Genomic DNA, 22391 nt, shown 5'->3' with positions numbered 1-22391 from the left:
CGATAAAAATCAATCTCCTCCCAAGGGTTCTGTATTTGTTTCAAATGCTTCCAATCCGGGCCCCGGAAGAACTTTTGAAAGAGGCTAAACGGCGTATCACAAGGTTCCTACGACTGGGCTAGAAGCCCACTGTGGGGTATGGGACGCTCATTCTCCCAAAAGAAAGGGGAGGGGTAGGCCTCCCTGATCTGATGGCGTACTATAGGGTGGCACAACTTAGAGCAATGGTCCCACACCTGAGGGAGGACCCAGATAAACAATGGGTATTCTTGGAAAACCAAGACCTGATCCCGGCAACGGTGGGGGAATGGCTCTGGGTCCCATAGAACAGCCTCCCGAGACGTATTAGAGATCATCCGATTCTGGGAGTCCTCTGGGAAGTCCTGGCTATAGGGGGAAAGGGAGAGGGAGTCACCACCTGGTCCTCGCCCATGAGTCACATTTGGCCAGCACCGGTTAGGGATGAAATACCAGAGGTCCAGCACTATCAGCTCTGGTTCGAGGTGGGACTTAATAGGGTGGGTCAGCTAGTACAAAAGGGGGAATTTATAAGCATTCAGAAGCTCAAAGAGTTGCTGGGCATGGGTAGGCTGTCAGTGTTGCTATATTTTAGGCTGAAGGGGATATTCATGTCAGAGAAATGGAAGACGCATATTCAGAGGGACCTCACCCCAGTCGAGAAAGTTTTGAATGGGTATGCAGACATGAACAGCCTCATCTCTATGGGGCACTGTTGGAACTTAGGGAGGGGGCTACTAGAGGGCTCTGGGCACGATGGGAGAGAGATTTGGGCATGGAAATGGGAGACAACCTGTGGCATCAACTGTGTAGGCGAGCTTTCAAGACCTCCATCTCATGCCAGTACAGTTGAGACTCTGAAAGGAGCAGTTCCAAGTGTGCTAATGCTCTTCATGTACCCCCTATGAAAAAGATAATATTATAACACTTTTGTAAAGTAAAAACAAAGACTGAATATTAATTTGGCACCAATATATTGATGATATTATAGTAGTTTGGAAAGTGGAAGAAGATTAATTGAATACATTTAGCACAGAACTCCAATACAACAAATTAAAGTTATCTTCAGTAATGCGCTATCACAGGACAAGTGTAACTTTTCTGGACCTTGAGCCATAAAAAGATAATAATCAGCGATACAGCAAAATGTTCAGAAAGACATGTAATGCAAAATTGTACTGCACGCAAAAAGCGCACATAAAAGGTTGGCCATTGAAAACATACCTGAAAGGGAATTTGTGCATGCCCGACACATCTGTCGTCAAATGTCAGAAAATCAACAAGTAGCTGAAAGTATCACTAAGAGTCAATTACTCCCATGAAAAAAACTTGACTAGTAGATGTGATCTGTGCAGGTGTAAAAGACTATCCCCCCTTCCTAGTCCTGCACTAATTTCCCCGTAATTACTTCCCGTCCATTGTGGCAGGTCAGAAGAAGGACAAATACTCTGATCTTCCTGTTAGACTTGTTCTTTATTAAAAGAATATTGAAAATGCCTAACTTTCCCTAAACTAAGGGCTTTCCCTACCCAGCCAAACTAACTAGGATACTCGTCAGTTGTCACTGAGTCCAAAAGATCTGGCGTCTGTCCAAAACTAGTCTATGCTGACCCTACCACCATCAAAATAACTAAGGCACAGTAGAATGAATCCGTTTACAGGAGAAAGTTCGTTTTACTGAAGTATTCGTAGGTAGTTCTTTGTAACTACTTTTACCAAATCGTAAAGTTCAGATTTTGAGCTTTTCTTTCTCTTTGTCTTTATTTGTTCTCTTATAAGCTTTTGGTTTGATTTTATCCTGTGTCCTGGAGCTCTGTGCCCCTCGCTTGTTATACAAACTTGAAACTTTCTTTTGACTTAATGTCCAACCCTTTTCTTGATTAGGACAACCAATACTGTTCCAATTAGAATTCTGACTTGTCTCCTATGTTTCCAACACATGCTCTTTACTTGCACGAGTATGAGTGCTCCATCAACAATTAATAGTCTTTTCCAAGGTTTGCTCGTTACTGAGACGAGTAGGAATCTTCCAGTAGTGATTCTCACTCACTTCTTTGATTGGTTCTTTACTGGGACAAGTAGGAGTAGCCCAGTAATGATTCTCACTCTTCTTCCACACTTGTTCCTCAATGGGACAAGTATGAACAGCCCATTTGTTATTTCCGGTGCCCACGCCAGGTATCATACTCTCCCCATTACCTTTCTAATCTAGGGATCGGGTCAACGGGTCTTTGGCTCAGACAGGGTTCTTTTCTCTCATTGTCAGGACGGCATCTCTGTTCGCCACTTTCTCTTCTTTCGGCATACTCTGTGGTGACCTCCAGTAAGTGGTCTCGCATCCCTGGGATCTTGCTTGAGTCCTTCGATTTCTCGCAACTTGGCTCTCCTGGATTGCAACCCCTTAAGTTGCATACAGAAGCTTCCATCCAGCATCGGAAGCTACGCTTCCCTGTTTCCTTCAGCTTTGCTCAGATCACCTATTCGGAACCCCTGGGCTTCTCACTCTCACATGTCTCCTCATCCTAGTTTTATGGCGCTGTGCTGGATCTTCCCCAAAGTAGTGTTGAAGTCCTTCTTCTGTGTTGTACTTGTACTCGGTATTACTCCAGTGGTTTTCTTCGCCTCAGTACAACATAAGTAGTTATTTTCAGGTTTTCACAAGGCTTCTGTATGACAATAAAAAATATCAACTTGTCCTTCATGTTTTCTTCCAAGAGGTTTTTTCAACACAGGCCTATTGGAGGATTGATTAGGGTGTTCCTCATTGGAATGGGGGTCCTTGTCAACCAAGGAGGGAGTCTCTCCCAGGAGGCCCCGCTTGCCTCTACCCATAGGAAGGGTATCGCATAGTGGGCTCCCCTCCCTAGCCTAAGAGGGAAAGACTCCCACTCCACAGAAAAGTGACTGAATCCCACGATTCGTCATAATATGCTGAATGTGCGGTAACGTTACATTTGCTGATTACCACAGAACAGGTAAACACTGAAAAATAAAATGTCTTTCCCTTCCTCACTGGCAACCATCATGTGTCTGCTTCTTCTGTCTTTTCTTGGTCCCCCATCCATTGTGTTTTTCCACCCTGACCTCCCCCAATCACCCGCTTCACTCTTCGGTTCGCGTTACACATTTCATTTTCAAGCTCATCTTGCACCATTACTGCTGTCATCTTGCAAGATTCCTGCAGGATTCCCCCAATAAGCCGAAAATGTTTTACTTTGTACGAGCTCCCCAGCCCACCCTAAACTCCCTGACTTCACATGTTGTCCTCTTTTCCACTCCCCGCATTTAGCCTGATGTGAATGCACCGCTTTTCCTCATCCAAACAGCATTTTGATCACTTTTAATTTAATTTCTGTCTTCTCCTGGGAGCCCCGAAGGAATTGCTTACATTGAGTAAACAAAATGAAAGATTTTCATTTCTGAAAAGGACTCTCAACGTCTCTGCTGCAAAGTACCATAGAAGATATCTAAAATGTGTTCAGAAAAAGAAGGTACCAGCATCTCAGTCGAATATTTAAAAAAACTACTGGTCGGGTTTACCCAAAACCACCAAAAGGCACATGTGCGCCGCTTTGTGCCCAAATTGTCTTATTTAGTGTACACCTGCCCAGTGGTTTTTGGGACGTCGCCCACAATGTCATTTTGTGTTTCTTTGTGAATCAGAAAGTTGCAGAGTTAAGAGTTAAACTGAGTTAAGCTGGCCAACACTTATCAGACCCACTGAATTTCAATGTTTTTTTTGCTATACCTCAGATTACGTAACTCTCTCTTAATAATATTTTTTTCACTGAATTTCAAAGGTTTTGTTATGCTATATCTTCTTGCAGTCCACCAGCCAGGGCCTTTGGCCATGGCCAGTGTACATGTTGCACAAACAACTCAAACAGATAGAAGACCACTGGCCCAGGCATGATGTCCGAGACCCATACTCCACCGGCTCCCTAGTACCTAACTAGATCCCAAAAGCCCTGGCCTACGTCCATTGCCAGTGTCCACTGCAAACGTTGCATCAATTATTAAAAAGGCCCATTACAGGGTATAGCCATGAAGGTGGACCTGGCAGACGTGCTTTGACTGTGCTGCCGTTCTTCCACTTCCAGAAAAGCGCTGCAAAGCTGAAATAATGTTGGTAGACTAAAGCTGGGAGCAGTGACACCTTCCCAGGTCGTGGAGGGGGCGAACAAAGAGGAGGAACCCACTGCCCCTCTGTTGTAGCTCTATGCCACGATTGAAGGGCAGGCGCATGACAACCATCACAGCAGCCAGAGCCACAAAGGACGCCAACTGAAGAAAAGGAGGAGCCGCCCACCACTTGCTGGGATGGAAAACACCCAGAAGAACAAGTTACTTACTGCTGGTAATGTTCTTTCGATTGGATGTCCCTCCCACGTATTCCTCATTTTATGATAATTATCTCCAGCTTCAGCTGCTTTGGAAAATGTGTTTTCGACAGGGGGCGATGTGTGCCGTCTCGTCAAGTCGATGTCCCTCGAGGGCCTCCGTTCGACAGGCGACATCATCATCAATATAAGTAGCGCACACAGCGCATGTTGGCTTCAGTTATGTCTCCCCCCCATCCTGAAGAGGAATTTCCAGGCGTACCATAGATCGTAGGCTCTCAGAAAGCGCAAAGTGTAATAACACGTATACAATCAAAAAATGTCTTGGTTTATCCACTGCGCATGGACAAGTATTCAATTCCTTCCAAATGTACAGTCACTGTTGATTAACAGTTGTAATCCTTTCTGATTCTTGCAAATGAGAAATCTCAATATACTGTTCTGTTTTCAGATCCTCATTTAATTTCTATCAGTGATCAGTATGTTATGTTATGTTATGTTAAGTGAATTTGTAGAGCGCAGAAACGCCCGAAGGCACGCTGGCATTAAGAATGTGAACAGAAACCTAGACAGCTAGAATTAGAACACAAATGTCTTTAGCAAACTGCGAAAGGTGTGGTGATCACTGGTCCTTGCGCAGCTGCAGGGGAAGGGAGGTCCAAGCCTTAGCGACGACAACTGAGAAGGCACGTCCGCCGGTGCGCATCAATCTGAAGCGGGGCACCACAACAAGAAATGCAGATTGAGAGCAGAGACACTGAGTTGGAGTACAGTGCAGGAATTTGTCCTGAATGTATTCAGGTCCCACGCTGTTAAAGGCATGGTGCACCATACACAAGGACTTAAACGGAATCTGCTTTTCTACCGACAGCCAGTGCAGCTGCCTCAGTAATGGAGTCATGTGGGTGCCAAAAGGGGCCCGTAAGACAGCTCTAGCAGCAGCGTTCTGCAGCAGCAGAAGGCGGCTAACCAAATAACGTGGTTGAGCTAAATACAGCGAGTTGCAGTAGTCTAAACCACTCGTAACAAGCACAGCTACCACCGGGGTCGAAGACTTTCCTGAGTATGCAAAGTTTGAAATGGCCACTCTTACATACTGCCGCGACCTGACCATCCATGGTAAGAGAGGAAGAGATAATAACCCCCAGATTCTTCACAGATAGAAGAGGTACCGAAAGGGGGCCAAGGGCGGTGGGCCAGCAGTCATTAGTCCAGTAAAGAAGGGGAGAGGTAGTACCCACCACCAACACCTCGATCTTACTGCCATTATGTTTCAACTAGTTGGATGTCATCCATTCCCTTACCTCCTGAAGACAACACCTAAACCGAGTGGCCGTCTCAGCTTGATTTAAGTCAAGACAGACCAAGATTTCTGTGTCGTCGGCGTAGGAATAATAGCAGAAGCCATGGCACAAAATGAGGGACAGAAGGTGCCTAATGTAGAGATTAAACAAAATCGGGGAGAAAGCAGATCCGTGCAGGACACCACAGGAGAGTGGAACCGACCTAGAATGAAAAGGCAGGAGGGAAACCGATTGAGAGCGGTCGGCAAGGAAGGAGATGAACCAGTATGGACTTAACTAGACAGCCCGGCAGAGGACAGCCTGGAGATCAGGGTGGGATGGTGAACTGTGTCGAGCGCGGCTGACAGATCTAATAGAACAACCACGCCGACACCCCCCTGATCCACCAGGTGAGCGAGGTCGTCCAGCACTGAATTAAGAACAGATTCAGTTCCCCTACCAGGCCGAAAACCCGACTGAAAAGAATCAAAATAAGAAGAGGATTCAAGAAATGTAGACAGCAGAGGAGAGACCAAGGCTTCCAACAGTTTCATGAGGAAGGGCAGCAATCATATGGGGCGATAATTGGCCAATACCTCTGGATCTAACAAAAATGGGAAACGATGACCAGGATCCCCGAGCCGGAAGGGGCTCAGTAGAGCTATATGAAGCTGACAAGGGTGTCGCTCCTGTATTAATATTAGCGCGGATAGAAGAGATCTTAGATACAAAGAAGGCAGAAAGAGAATCGCAGAGAGCTTGAGATCGATGTCCGGTCAAAGGGTCGAATACACTGTTTCGAAATACAATAGTTTTGAAAAACAAAAGGACCGGGAAAAAAAAAAAAGTTGGATGCCTTTGTTTAAATGTATTTTTTTTTTGCTTTCGTATAGGAAAAAAAAACTTTACACCCCCCAAAAAAAACCAAAAAAAACCAAAAAAAAACATACATTCCGACTTTTTTTTCTTCCGGTCCTTTTGGTTCGAAACTATTGCATTCGGAACAATTGCATTCAACCCTTTCACCCGCAACCCTTAAAATCGGGTAGGCTGAGAACTGGACATCGCGGGGGTAGAGAATGATTTCACAAGCTGAAATAGAGCCCTAGGCTGATTAAGGGCACCCTCGACCTTTGAGGTGAAGAAAGGAACAAGTTACTTACCTGTAACTGTTGTTCTCCAGCATGGGTCTGGCATGGATTCACATGCTCATGAATATTCCCCGTCGTCAGGCCGGGAATCCTCGGTATAGAAAAAATCAGTATCAGTTTCGTTTCTGATCTGTCTTTCTCAGTAGTAACCAATCACTGGTCTCTGGGTCATACTGCCCCCAGCCAATGACTGCCCTCTCCCTAAGCCCCACCCCTGGCAGCCATCCTCAGATTTGGTAGCACGTAAAGTGGCAGTATGACCAAGTGAAGAGCCGCAGAGGGGTAGGCGGGAGGGTTCGCATGTGAATCCATGCCAGACCCATGCTGGAGAACAACAGTTACAGGTAAGTAACTTGTTCCTTCTCCAGCATGGGGTCTGGCATGGATTCACATGCTCATGAATATAAGAATACATAGCAGTATACACATGCACAACCACGGGAGGTGGCAAAAGGATCAATATCAAGCAATACAACAACTCAACATTAAGCAACTCTTACCTCCTCACCAGGCTCACCTTAGGCGAACAGGTTGCGCAGCACTGCCTGGCCGACTCTGGACTCCTCCCTGGAATCCCGGTCGACACAGTAGAATCTCGTGAAGGTGTGCGTCGACCTCCACGTAGCAGCCCTGCAGATGTCGAGCAGGGGCACACCAGACAGGAACGCCGTAGTAGCAGCGATCGCTCTGGTCGAATGGGCTCTCGGACGGCCGGGCAGCGGTCGGTTTGCCAACCTGTGACAGTGCATGATGCAGCCGGAGAGCCATCTGGAAATGGAAGTCTTCGAGAGAGCTGTCATGATGCCTACCTCCAAGGAGCCAGGTCGGACCCAGCAACCCCAGAGGCAGGCATCATTCCCCCCAGGGAAGTGCCAGCGGGCCCAAGCTGGGGCCCTTTGGACACAGTCCTGGCGCCTTAGGCGCCAGGCTCATGTTGGACCCCTGTCCTGGCGCCTTAGGCACCAGGCTCATAAAGCTAGACATGTGTTCAAGTGTGTTGAATGTATTCAGGTCCCACGCTGTTAAAGGCACGGTGCACCATACACAAGGATTTAAACGGAATCTGCTTTTCTACCGAGAGCCAGTGCAGCTGCCTCAGTAATGGAGTCATGTGGGTGCCAAAAGGGGCCCGTAAAACAGCACTTACCTGATGCAGACCATGCTGCTACATCCAGGCCCTCTTGAGGCCTGAATGGAACTACTTTACCTGTGGGACTACTTTCCACCTGGGTGTGGTCGGGGAAGGATACATACCTGATCGGTGGAAGGATACATGCCTGGAACTTCTTCCAAAGCTATTTAAACCACGCCCGATCAGCAACTCACGCTTCGCGTTGTTCTGCTCCTCGCAGCTGGACGCTCACCGTGTCAGCTCCTGCATCTGGACTTCAGCCACGCCTGTCAGCATCCTGGGTCGCCTGCAAAAGGAGATAAGAGAGAATTGGAGAGAAAGAAGACCTTACCTGCTAAAGCTGCATCACGGGGACATCACACCGACGATCCTGAAAGGGAAGAATTCATTTTAAAAGCATTTCGCTTCGATCGCTGCAGCGCTGCATTTCACTCACCTTTCCTGGGCGCCTCCATCTTCAGCAGCGATCATCCGGATCCGCACCCACTTCCCAGAGCCTAGAGAGAAAAGACAAGAAAACAAGGTGAGAGAAGGAAGGGAAATAGGAAAAGCTCACTTTCCTTCTAAGACTTACCTGTTGGGTCATTCCCATTTCATTTCGGGTCCTGCCGCTTCCTGGCATTCCGGACCCCGGCCCCAATGGGGACAAAAGACAAAAACATTGAATGAGCGAATGCAAAGACATTACCTGAACGCTCATCCGGAACTTACACTTCGGGTCGGCGCCATATCTCCGGCATTCCGAACCCCGGCCCCTAAGGGGAAAAAGACATAAGCATTAGCGCTTGCTGCAATAAGACAATGAACATTATTATTAAGCTTGAACTTTTGAACTTGCAACAGAACTCTTACAGCGCCTCACCTGAATAGTCAAGCTTATTTTGAACTCCCATCAAACCTCAAACCAGTGAAGTAACTGGGTTTCAACGCGCCCCTGCATCAGAAGCAGGATGGAGAACTCATCCTTCCAGACCCTAAGGTGAGACTTCACGGGGAATCGTGGAAGGGTATCGAGGAGGGTTGGAAGGGAGTGGGAGGCTTGAGCATTATTCCGTCAGTAGGTAATACTCCCTTTTCACGCACAGGGGAATATTCCTGCGAGCCAGAAAAGCCAGAGTAGAGGGGCCCTTCCTGTCCATCATCAGAGTCCTGCGCTTCACCATTGAAGAAGCATCAGCACTCGAAGCCAGACCTGCGCCTCCGTGGGAATCAGGTGAGCGTGACAAGAGCCTTCCCTTGATTCACAGGTCCAAAGTTCACAAACAGCTGTGATGTCTTCCGGAAACTCTTTGTGCGGTCCACGTAGAACTTCAGCGCTCTAGCTACATCTAGCAAGTGCAGAGTCCTCTCAGCCGGCGACGAAGGCGACGGGAAGAAAACTCGCAACACAAAGGGCTTGTTGAGGTGGAAGTCCGACGGCACCTTGGGCATGAAGGAGGGGTGCGTCCTCAGCACCACCTTCGTGTCGTGAAAAGTCAAGTATGGAGGCTTGCAAGACAGGGCCTGGATCTCTCCCACTCGTCGTGCAGAGGTGATGGCCACGAGGAATGCTGTCTTCCACGACAGAAACTTCAACGGCACTGAATGCATAGGCTCGAATGGGGCCCTCATGAGCCTAGTTAGTACCACGTTGAGCTCCCAGGCCGGGGCATGGGCCTTCACCGGCGGGAATGATCGGAACAGCCTTTCATAAATTCCTTCACCAGACGATGAGACCACAAGGACGCCCGTCCTGTAGTTCTGGTGTAACGTGAGACGGCAGCCAGATGTACCTTGATGGAAGCGTGAGAAAGACCAGCCTTGCCCAAAGACAGTAGGTATGGCAATACTTGAGGGGCCGTAATCCGCAGAGGGTTAATCTTCTGTGCCCGGCACCAGACAGAGAACCTCTTCTATTTGTGTCCGTAGCACTTGAGAGTTGAGGATGCCCTGGCCTTTGCAAGAACCTCTCTGCAGTCGGCTGGGATGTCGTATCCTCCAAACTCTAGTGCTGCAGGAGCCAGGCCTGCAAGTTCAGCGACTCTGGTTCGTGATGAAGAATGGTGCCTCCTTCTCTGGAGAGAAGATCCGCGTCCGTCGGCAGCTTCACTGGTGTGGACGCTGACAAGTCCAGAAGGTCCGGGAACCAGATCTGCCTCGGTCAACGGCGACGAGGATCATCCTGCACCGGGACCTCTTGAGCTGGTTGACGAGCCGGAGTAGCAACGGCAACGGCAGGAATGCATAAAGGAACAGGCCGTCCCAGGGGAACAAGAAAGCATCGCCCATGCTCCTCGGTTGGGGAATCCTGCTGGCGAACCTCCGGCACTTGGAGTTCGCCGCTGTCGCGAAGAGATCGATCTGGGGTTCGCCCCATCGTCGGAAGAGTCGGTCCACTTGATCCTGGCGCAGTTCCCACTCGTGGCACGAGCGCAGCTCCCTGCTGAGTGAGTCAGCGATGGTGTTTTTTATCCCTGCCAGATGAAAGGGTACCAGAAACATCCCTTGGGCGATGGCCCAATGCCACAGATCCTGGGCTTCCTTGGACAGGGCAGGGGATCTGGTTCCGCCCTGCTTCCGAATGTAAAACATTGTGGTGGTGTTGTCGGTGAAGATCCTCACCACCTGCCCATGAGGGACGGAAGGAAGGACCTGAGGGCCCAGAACACTGCGCGGAGCTCCAAAATGTTGATGTGGAGAGTCTTCTCCTCCGAGCACCAAAGACCTCTCGCGTGGAGGCCCCCGGTGTGCGCTCCCCAACCTTACAGGGAGGCATCCGTCGTCACCGTCACCTGGTGGGCCGGGGCTAGGAAGCCTGTTCCCGCTGTCAGATGAGCGCGTACACCCCACCATCGTATCGCCTGACGGAACATTTCGTCGAGCGAGATCCTGTCCTCGAAGCTGCCCGTCATCTGGATCCAGTGGGCGTCGAGGAATTCTTGCAAGGGCCGCATCCGAAGTCTGCAATGGGGCACCAGATAAATGCAGGAGGACATCATTCCGAGGAGGGACTTGATAGATCTCACTCTGGCCACGTCCGTAGCCAGTAGACGTTGCACCTTTCCTAGGATGGTCCTTATCCTTTCCTCCGACGGTGAGGCCCGCCGCGCCACGATGTCGAGATGTGCTCCCAGAAACAGGGCGACTTGCGATGGGACCAGGTGGGATTTTGGAAAGTTGATGGAGAACCCCAGGTCCGTGAGCAACTGGACGGACTTCGCAGTGTGTTCCACGGCGAGCTCCCTTGTCCTTGCCCGTATGAGCCAGTCGTCCAGGTAGGGGTAGACGTGGATCCCCTGCAGGCGCAGCCGCGCCACCAACGGTGCTAGGCACTTGGTGAACACCCTGGGCGCCGATTTTAATCCGAACGGAAGGGCCTTGAACTGGTAGTGCCGCCCTTTGACCACGAACCTGAGGAACTTTCGGTGCCTCTTTAGAATAGGGATGTGGAAGTAAGCATCCTCCAAGTCCAACGACGACAGGAAATCGCCCTCCTCCAGCTGTCCCAGTACGTGCTGGAGGGTGACCACCCGGAACTTCTGTGCCTTGATGTATTTGTTTAGTCGTCGCAAGTCCAGGATGGGACGCCATCCTCCTGCCTTCTTCCTCATGAGGAAGTATCTTGAGTAAACTCTGGAGCCCCGAAGCCTCTTCGGGACGAGCTCGATGGCACCTTTCCTGAGCATCGCCCGTACTTCCAACAGCAGTTGAGGGACGTGATTTTCCTTCCTGGCCACGGGAGGAATGCGGGGGCACCTCTTCTGGAACTCGAGGGCGTGCCCCAGGGCCAGGGCGTCCAGCACCCAACGGTCGGTGGAGATGGACTCCCACACGCCGACGAACTTCGTCAGCCGGCCTCCCACCGGGGTGCTTCGGTGGGGGCCCGACCCGACGGACGGTTCAACCTTGCTTGGAGGCCGCTTTGCCTCCTTGACCACCTTGGCGACGACGGCGGGATCCACCTGACTTGCCGCGTCCCCTGTAGGCCTCCTGCGACGAAGACCTTGCCGCTTGACGGTAAGTAGAGGAGCTGCTGCCGGCTCCCTTGGAGGCACCCTGTCTGCCTCCGGAGCTCCGAAAGGACGGCCGTCGCTGTTGGAGCACCCCCAGTGCACGGGCCGTCTCCGTGTCCGTCTTGATCGCCTGAAGGGATTCATCAACCGCCTTGCCAAAAAGGTTGTTCCCATCGAAGGGCATGTCCAAAACCTTGGTCTGAACGTCCTGGCGGAAATCCGTCGCCCTGAGCCATCCTCGTCGTCTCAGGCAAAAGCCGTTGCCCAACTGATGGAAACTCGTGTCGGCGATGTCTGTAGCCACCGTAATGGCATGGTCCGAGGCAATCTCACCTTCCTGCAAGATTTTCCAGGGCCTCAGCCCTTTTGGCATCCGGAAGGAAGTCCAACAGAGGGGCGATCTTAAACCACAACTCCCTGTCGTAGCGGGCTACGATGGCCAGGGCGTTGGCTGTCTTGATGGTCGTCGCTGCAGATGAGATGACCCGTCGTCCCATCGCATCCAGTTTCCTACCCTCGCCGTCCGGAGGGGAGGTTGAAGTCGAGGCCGATGCCCCCCCCCGCTTTCTTCTTGGCCGCCGCCGAAACGACCGAGTCCGGGGTAGGTTGCGCCCTAAGGCACAAGGGGGCAGCGTCAGGGACCCGGTACTACTTCTCGTACCGGTCCCTCTTCGCAGGAGCCGTGGCAGGGTTCTTGAGGAGGGCGAGCCCCTCATCCCAGATGTCATCAAGAAGCGGTACGGCGAGGACCGTCTTCCTTTTAGCCTTGCGCCGCTGGTAAAGGAACCCCTCCTTCTTCTTTTCCTCGGGGCAGAGCTGGAAGAGCTCGGATGCCCTGGAGATCATTGCATGGAAGGATCAAATCTCGTCGGGCGGGGACGCCCGGGCAGGGGGCAACGGGGGTTACGTCCCGTCGTCGCCTCCGTCGTCATCCGTACCCGTCGTAGTCGTGTCCATGCCTGTATAATCCCCGTGGGTAGTGGACCGGGGGGAAGGCAGAGAAGGCCGCAGAGGCGGGAGAGGAGGCCTAGGATGCGTTCTCCTCCTCTTAGGCGGTGGGCTCCCCGAAGGTCCTGGCTCCGGATCCTCCGTTGGGTCTGGCTCAGGCTCCTCCGTCGGGGGAAGGGGCAACCTACTCCTTATCTCCGAGAATAAGGACTGGATGTCTGACAAAATGGCCGCGGAGGTGTCCTGCGGCGCCGGAAACGACGGGCGCGAGGGCTCTTGAGGAGCCTCGTCTGCGTCACCGTCGCCCTCGTCGTCGCCCTCGTCGAGTCCCTCCCGATGGGCTGGGTCTCCTCCATGACTTGGATGAGCTCCTCTTCAGAGGTCGTGTCCGTATCCATGACGGCCACCACCCCCTCCCCCCTTTTCCAACGAGGACTTCGTGGGGGTCTTCTCGATGGGCCTGAAAGACGACTCTCTCCGCGGTGGCAGGGAGACTCTGGTACCTGAGGGCGCCTCCACTGGTGTAGCCTCCACAGGCTGAGCCAGGGCCGCGGCGACATCCTCAATCGAGGTCCTAGCAGGGTGAATCACGGCCAACATCACCTTCTGTATGCCAGGGGCCTTCACCTTCGGGGGAGGGTCCGAGCCTCGCTCCCCCTCTGCCGGAGTCTTCGAGATCGACCGAGGCCTCTCCAGAAGCTTCGCCGGGTTCTCGGACTTCCTCTTACCCGAGCCAGAGCATTGGCTCGTGGTTGATGGCGCCGGGGAGGGTGCGCCCTGCCTGGCAGCCAAGGAGCCTGACCGTTCGGCGCTCCCGTTGCCCGCGGACTCGCGGTGCTTAGCCTTTTGTTGGGCCCCCATCGCCGGAGCACCCTCACAGGACTTAGAAGACCGCTCGGACTTCTTCTTCTTCTTCTCGCCTGGCGGGCTCTTACCTTCCAGCCAGTTGGCGAGACAGAGGTGGCGATCCTTCATGGTCCGCTCCGACATGTTTCCACAAAACGCGCAGTCCTTTTCCTTGTGCGTCTTGTCCTCATGGAGACAGTAGCGGCATAACGAATGCTCGTCCTCCTTGAAAACGTTCTGAAGCTGGCATCCAGGGCAGGTCCAGAATAGCTTCCCGGGCGTCGAGCTCCCTTTCTCCTGGGCCATGTCCGGGGTAGGCCTCGGAACTTCTGGAATCCTCCAAAAGCGTAACTTGACGAAATCTTCACCCTTGAGGGGCGTAGTAAACTCCGAAATGGATCCCAGTTGATCGGAAGTAGAAACGGTGGAGCTTGAGGCTCTTTTAACCGAAAAAATGAGAAAATCTCCTGAAAAAAGCGCAAAAACGCAGCAAAAGCTCGAGAGCTAAGCACGAGGACTCCCAACACTTGAACGTGCAGTAAAAATCTGAGGATGGCTGCCAGGGGTGGGGCTTAGGGAGAGGGCAGTCATTGGCTGGGGGCAGTATGACCCAGAGACCAGTGATTGGTAACTACTGAGAAAGACAGATCAGAAACGAAACTGATACTGATTTTTTCTATACCGAGGATTCCCGGCCTGACGACCGGGAATATTCATGAGCATGTGAATCCATGCCAGACCCCATGCTGGAGAAGCTTTCTTTGCCTCGATAACTAGCTTATGATAAGCACTAAGCTCACGATGAAAGACAGACTTAGTCTCTGCAGAATAGTCAACCCTCCATTTTCTCTCAGCTTGTCTACATCGTAACTTCTCAGCCTTAAGCTGATCGGTATACCATGGTTCAGAAGGATGCGCTTTCTGCTTACACATCCTAAGAGGAGCCAGCAGGACTGCGGTGGCGGAAAAGGCAGACTCAAGTACAGGGAGAGAGCACTGAGCAGACAGGCTGCAATGGGTTAGCAAGGTGGTAGTTATCGAAGAAGTAAGTACCCTGTGCCAGCTATGTTTCGAAATCGCTGGCTTAGGTTGCAAACAGTTGGGAGCAGGCTGGAGAATAGTAAAAGGTACCAAACAGTGATCGGACCAGATAATAGGAATGGGAGGAGACAAGGTGATCGACTTCTCGGAAGCAAAGACTAGATCAAGAATATTGCCCCGGTCATGGGTGGGTTTAGTAACCCATTGACTAAGACCTAAATCCCTCATCATATGCAGGAATTTTTCCACATGCCCACTAATAGCAAGGTTGTTAGGGAGATTAAAATCACCCATAACTATAAGATTGGGGTATTGGATCTGCAATTCCAGTGCCAGAGCCTGAAAATCAGCACAGAAAATACTGTCGACCCCAAGGGTCCAGTATATCAGCAGCACTGAGAGTGTAGATGTAGGAGAAACCCGAATACAGGCATTAAGACATTCCATTTTGAGGGTATGGTGGGGAATAGAGTAATTAACTTTACATTTAGTGTTATGGATGATCGCCAGTCCACCTCCAGGATGGGTAGCCTTCCGGTCAACATGTATCAAATCATAGTTAAGGGGAAGAGATTGCACAATGGCAGGGCCAGATCTCTCATTCAGCCAGGTCTCCGTCAGGAATACAAAATCCAGTCCCAGGTTGGATATTAAATCATAACATTCCATAGAATGTGCAGCAAGGGAGCGAATATTTAATAACCCACAGTGGAGTTTGTTCCCATTCGTTCTCTGGGCATTAAAGCATTTCAGAAATCCCTTAGGCCATCTAGTGGAGCTAGGGGCCAGGGCTATCGGAGAGTTCCGGAGACAAATTAATTGTCTTGGTAGCAGTACCGGTAGCGTGCCCGCTGCGCCCGTCCGCTGCGCCCGTCTGCTGCACCCGTCCACTGCGCAGGCAAGTCCCCCAGCTCATTAATCAGGAAGTGAGGCAGAGAATCCACCCACTTCAGAACTAGAAAGAGGACTTGACCACGAGGCGGCGTCCTAAAGTTAAAATCACACACACTGAATTAAAACAGCACGCAGTAAAAGCAATGTATATCAAAAGGCATTAGCACCAAAGTACTGGCAGCAAGGTAAATAGTTCACAAAGAAGTAAAAGGCTTTAAATTGGGAATCCCGAGGGACAGCCTCACCTTAGCTTTCATGCGAGTGGGACCCCAAGCACATTAAGAGGCCGGAGGAATCAGGATGTGAGGCAGAGAATCTGCCCACTTCAGAACTAGAAAGAGGACTTGACCGCAAGGTCGGCGTCCTAAAGTTAAAATCACACACACTGAATTAAAACAGCACGCAATCAAAGCAATGTATATCAAAAGGGGTTAGCACCAAAGTACTAGCAGCAAGGTAAATAGTTCACAAAGAAGAAAAGGCTTTAAATAAGCAATCCCGAGGGACAGCCTCACCTTAGCTTAGGTATAATCTTGCGAACATGTGTTTCAACCTTTAAAAACACATGTCTTCTTCAGGGCCAATATATCACCTTTTCTACATTACATTGGTTCAAAACAGTGAACATATGGTGTTATACAATTCAAACGTGAATTTACAAATGCAATCAGGACAAATATTTTGTGTACTATAAATACTGCATAATAAGTGAATCAGGGATTGTTCCACATCAGGGGGATAAGGTTACATTTTCAAGCGTGGACATAGAAGGCAAAGAAGAAATTGTAGGTCTACATAAATATGTTATCTTTGTTTCTTGATATCCCTTTCCTCCAAATTCCATGCATTTACTACTTGGCTTTGTAATATAACAATAAAACACTGTGTCACACGTGATTCATTCTTTATGCATTTTACCCAAATTTGTTGAGATTTAAAAACTTCCCATATAATCTCTTTAGAGCAACCACCTGTGGTGAATTCATGTCTCCAACATCCATATGTCTTCCATGCAATCCTCATTATCTCCCTTTATGTGCTCACCACCTTGGCACTACTCTACACTTGGTGCGGGCTACCCACCCCGTGAGTGAGGTGTCCGTCACTACCGTTATCTCTGGCCATGGCTGCCAAAAAGATTCTCCCTTGAGAATGTTGTCTTTGCAAGCCCACCACAGAAGGTCCTGAGCAACTCTGCTTGGAACTTGCAGGTGGTCTGACATTCTGCCTGAGAACTGGGACCACTGAGTCCTGAGAGCCCATTGGAGGGATCTCATTCTCAGGCGAGCCTCTGGTACCAGGAAAATGCAAGATGCCATGAGACCGAGCAACCTCATAAAATCGAAGGCTGGCAGATGCTGGGCACTCTGGAATTTGGTAACCATCTGCAGAATGTTTTGAGCTCTCACTTCGGGTGGCGAGGCTTTCCCCGAGGATGCATCCAGGACTGCTCCAATGAATTGGAGTCTTTGAGATAGTATCATGTGTGACTTCTTGTACTTGAGGGAGAAGCCCAGTCTGTGGAGCGAGTGGCAGGTTATGCTGAGATGTTCCCAGGCTTGCTCGGGTGAACAAACCCTGATCAGCCAATTGTCCAGGTAGGGGTTTACATGAATCCCCCCTCTCCTGAGACTCGCTGCCACCACCGCCATCAACTTTGTGAAAACCCTCGGGCGGAGGTCAGCCCGAATGACAGAACTTGAAACTGATCATGAGAACTGCCAACCACGAACCTCAGGCACTTTCTGTGTTTGAGATGGATAGGCACATGAAAGTAAGCATCCTGAAAGTCCAATGATACCATCCTGTCTTGGAGTTGGAGAGCCTGAAGGATCTGAAAAAGGGTAACCATCTTGAACTTGTCCTTCCTGAGGAACTTGTTCAAGTTTCTTAAGTCCAAGATGGGTCTCAATCCTCTGTCCTTTTTGTGGATCAGAAAGTATGGGGAATACCAACCCTTGTTCCTTTCCGCTACAGGTACATGTTCTATTGCACCTTTCTCTAGAAGGTTCAACATTTCCTGCAGAAGGAGCGGATCCAGAATTTTGTTCCCCAGTGGATGACCCTGAGGCCTTTTTTGGAAAGGAAGGCAGTAACCTTGGGCTACAGTTTCCAGAGCCCAAGCATCTGAAGTAATGCCTCGCCATTCGCTCAGATGCTGAATAAGTCTGCCTCCCACTGGTGTCTTGTGAGTAAAGGCCTCAGAGTAGTTTAGAGGTAGCTGAAGCAGCGGTTGTTGCTAAGGCTGCTGCTGCTTGGGCTGACTTAGCACCTCGCCCTCGTCCACCACGAGGGAATCTTTTCTGGCCCCTTTGACCTGCTTGTCTTCTTCCTCCTCCAAATGAGAAGTAGAATAGAAAGAACTTACCCATTCAGGAAGATGAGCACGGGTAGGGTTATTGAGGCTGTCTAATGGCAGCGCTAAGGGATTTAGCAGCCGCCTTTGAGGTCTGCAGCTTTTCCAAACTCTCATCCGCCTTGCTGCCAAACAGCCTTGAGCTGTCAAAAGGCATGTTGAGTAGTCTAGCTTGAACATCTGGTGCAAACCCTGATTTCCTCAATCACGCAAATTTGAGCAACACTGTGCTAGCTGCCATGGATCTGCTGATGCTGTCTGCAGTATCCAAACCTGACTGGAGACACTCACCCATTGCCTCTTTACCATCCCTGATGATTGCCAGAAAGCTGTCTCTTTCCTCTCCTTCTGGGATGTGGTCAGCTGCCATATCAACACAGTCCCACAGGGTAAACGTAAATCTTGATAATGTACAGGTCACATTTGTAGACTTTAATACTATACTACCAGCTGTGAAAACATTTCTCGCCCGTGCGTCCACTCTCTTATCATCCCTATCAGGAGGGATGGATGGGTATGCTGACTGCTTGGTAGATGTAGCAGCCTGAACCACCAAACTTTATGGTGTTGGATGTTTAGTAAGATACTGCAGGTCGCTGCTGGATAGTCTGTATTTCTTTGCAAAGTTTTTATTTACTGCAGCCGCAGTTTCTGGTGTCTCCCAATTTGCGAAGACCCTTTTCTGTAACACTCTATGAAAGGGCAAAATTGGGTCTCTCTGAGGACCCTGGTCAAAGATGTCCGTCATGTTATCTTGTTCAAAAGAAGGAGTAGGCCTACTCCATCCTAAAAACTCTATAACCTTTCCCATGAGTTTTCTCTATGAAGAATCAGTATGTTCAGTTGGGTCTGGTTTGCCAAACTCTAACACTGGCAAGGTATCCAACCCACTGGCTGACTTAAAGTTGTCATATAAATCTCTTACCCTGGACTCATCAGTGATTAGTTCCTCTGGCACATTAGGGGTGCCGAACTGAAGCCCAAAAGGTGGTGTGTTGTCATCAGAGGGTTGATCTTCCTCATATATGGCTGACAAAGACTTAAAATAGTCCTTTTTAGGTAAAGGTTTGAAAATCTTTTCCTGCACCACTACTGGCTTCGACAATTTCGAAGTAGTCGTCGACAACAGCTTTGAAATCAGTGCCGATTTAGTTGGCGTCTACTTCGGCATCAACTGTTCCGACGCCGACTGAGTCGCCAAAGGCGTCGAAGTTGTCGACTTCTTGTGTTTCTTGGACGGAACCCTAGATGGGCTAGGTTCCTGACTCGTCGAAGCCCTCGACGATTTTTCATCGGATCAAGAACTTTCTCGATGCAGAAACTGGCTTAAGGCTCGGTTTCGAAGATTTTGTCTTCGACTTCTCTTTGTCGTTCTTTTGCGGAGCGACAGGGGCATGGGTTTTGCTGCTTGGCCTTCGAGGGGGTTGAGTCCGCATTCTCGAAAGTTTTAAGCATCTCGCTATGAAATGCGTCCCATTTTGCAGGGGAATCTGATTTCGTAGGACACCTGATTACCTCAGTCGAGGAATCACTGGAGGTCGAAGGTGACGTGTGATGCCTTTTCTTGTCCTTATTCTAAGACGATGAGGAAGAATGGCGTGATCGACTTCTCGATAAAGACAGTTTGCATTTTTTATGTCGAGAAGAATCCCTAGACTCATCAGTCTTTTTTCAACTCTTTGAAGGAGACTTCGAAGGCAACCTCCCCACTGCCAATTTACCTTCACGCTCCCTGAGAGCCTTCTCGGTCATCGCCTGACGGGAGCCGCAGTCAGAGGTACGGTGTCCGGAACCCAGACACCACTGACATGCGCAGTGGGGGTCGGTGATCGACATCTTGGACCTGCAGTCTTGGCACTTCTTGAAGCCCGATTTTGGCGTTGATGGTGTCGACAAAGAAGACATTGTAAAACGAAAATCACTATTTTCACAGAAGAACCGAAGCGCGCTGTAATTCTCTTGAAGCGTTAGCTCAGAAAAACAGAACTGAAGCCAACGGGCGCTGCGTGCGCTAATTATACTTATGATGACGTTGAACGGAGAACCTCGAGGGACATCGACTCGACGAGACGGCACACAGTGCCCCCTGTTGAAAAATATTTTCCGAAGCAGCTGAAGTTGGAGATAATTATCATAAGATGAGGAATACGTGGGAGGACACAATCCATTCAAAGTAAAGTTTACATAGGTAGAGCCATCACAAGGAGCCATTAACCACATGCAGGAAAAAAGTACATCGGAAGCGAGAGCCTGCAAAGATAAAATCGATGCCCGCCAGGAACAATGTGAGCGGGCTCCGGTGGTTTGAGGCTTCGGGGGTGGGTAGTCAGCGCATGAGGGAATCTAAGATACGCAAGGAAGGAAGAGAAGAAACCTTCAGGAAGGTTAGCATGAACTTGTTCTGCTGCGACGTGGGAGCACAGAACGAAGCAAAAGTGTATTTGAAAGATCTAATCTGGCCCTTGATTATGCTATATCTCCCATCCAAGTCTTTCATGCATCGTTCTTAAAGTTAGGCCTTCTGTGGAATTGTATCGCCACCTGTGGTTTTTTGACTGTGGATGAGGAATGGAACTGCATTGATAACCTTTATGTTTTAGTCTAAATTGGGCCCAAGCAATTAGATAATTTACCCGTAGTCTACCACGTGAACTCCCTCTTTTATCAGCTCCCTCAGTAGTTAAACCCTTTTATTAGGAGAGTTATGGCTTCTCATATTAATATACCAAATCTTAAAACTTCCTACCTGGGGCCAAATTACAGAAACTTTGCACCGGTGCAAGTGCAACATTGCACGGTAATAGCACTAGGGCAAAGTTTGCCCTATTTTTAAAAACAATGGCACACATTAGAAAACCATTGCACCACAACAAGTGCAGTTTGGCATACTAAAAGCACCAGGGCAAACATTTCCCTAGTGCAAAAAATCTAAATTTTGGATGCCTTTTTGTATCCAGGCAAAGAATGCCCTAGTGCTAATAGCATTAGCACTAGGGCAAACTTTGCTGTGGTGCAAAAATGGAGTGAACATGCATCTTTTTTGCACCGGTGCAAGTGCAACATTGCACGGTAATAGCACTAGGGCAAAGTTTGCCCTATTTTTAAAAAAGAAAAAACCCCCTGTCCCCCCCCTAAAATTACGCCCATGGCTATTTCCAACCATGCCTAAAACCAGGAAAGTTTGGTCTGAAGGGCGTGCCTTTTCATTCTTGGAAAGCTGCCTCTGGTATACCCTTGATCTTCTTGTAAAACCAGGGACCATTTAGTGTTCCAAAATTGCTTACTAAATGAGAACATTAATCTACAACAAGCAAGCACCAAGATAATATCACTAAACAAATGCCAATAACAACATAACCGAACACTGACACTTTGATATACTACTAACTCGTTTACCAAGCAATGGCCTACATGGCTATATCCAATACATTTATTTGAGATCAAGACTTGTCTGCTATCATCAACTATGTTACCAACTATTGTCTCATCAACAAAGAAAGCAACATCCACTTCCATTGCAACCCATTCCCCTTCAATGGTAATCAATTACCACTCAGTGCTCTACTACAAAATAAATAACCTCCCAGAATGCTTCATGACATACCATAAAAGCCGTTTTGTACTGGATTGATTCCATATTGTCCTCTCCAGAGGAACTGATCCTGGGCCTGGGCTTCATTGGGGTTTTCTGGCCCCAGAAGATCAAGTAGCTTTTTCACAGCATTCTGTCGTTGAAGGCAAAGCACGAGAGAGAGGTCAGACGTGAGGTAGCTGCAATGCTCCTGCAATTGCACCAGATCCTAGGAAACAAAAGGCCAAAAATAGGAGTTAATAAAGTTTACCTTTAAAACCTTTTCAGCAACAGGTATGTTAAAGTAAGATAAATTACAATTTACTGACATCATTGACTCTTCTCCTGGTAGTCCTTAGTTCCCCTCTTTTCGGATTAATGGAAGCAAATCCCACAAAACAGTAATTGAAACTGCCTAGTATAAGACAAAATCAATTAAGCAATGTAGAGTAATAAGGGGGGAAATTGCCGGATGGTAAGGGGCCATGGCCCAAGTTAGAGGCCCAAGTTGGTAATGTCCCCATAAGAGGTGCATATTGTAATTATCACCCTCACAAGTGAGCCACAGGTGCCATTTTTCCTCACAAGAAACTGTTTGGAAACAAGAGTTGGTCATCTTTCCTGGAATCTTCACATCTGGTCACATAAAAACGTATGGCTTTTTGGGCTCTATTTGATGAAATCATTCCGCTTTCTTTGAATGCCAAGGAGGCGGGTAAAATATAGACGAGTTATGTTTTGACATAGGGGACATTCAGAATACCTTGGGCAAAAACGAGGGTTAAATCCTCACTGTAACTTTCTCCCTGAAAAAAGTCA

The 22391-nt window shown here is 49.3% G+C and overlaps 1 protein-coding gene across 2 annotated transcripts in view; it reads right to left on the bottom strand.

The window, feature by feature from the left end:
* DNAAF8 (dynein axonemal assembly factor 8) overlaps positions 1-22391 on the bottom strand; it is a 1512143-nt gene that overhangs the window by 251110 nt on the left and 1238642 nt on the right. For both annotated transcript variants that reach the window (XM_069646874.1, XM_069646873.1), the window contains exon 25: positions 21606-21801. In XM_069646874.1, coding sequence (XP_069502975.1) covers positions 21606-21801 — 196 coding nt within the window. The remainder of the gene's footprint in view (positions 1-21605; positions 21802-22391) is intronic.

Source organism: Ambystoma mexicanum, chromosome 2q (assembly GCF_040938575.1).
Source record: "Ambystoma mexicanum isolate Mex_15411 chromosome 2q, UKY_AmexF1_1, whole genome shotgun sequence".
NCBI lineage: Eukaryota > Metazoa > Chordata > Amphibia > Caudata > Ambystomatidae > Ambystoma > Ambystoma mexicanum.
Note: the sequence above shows the minus strand (reverse complement) of the source record. Positions and strands in the feature narration are given on the sequence as shown.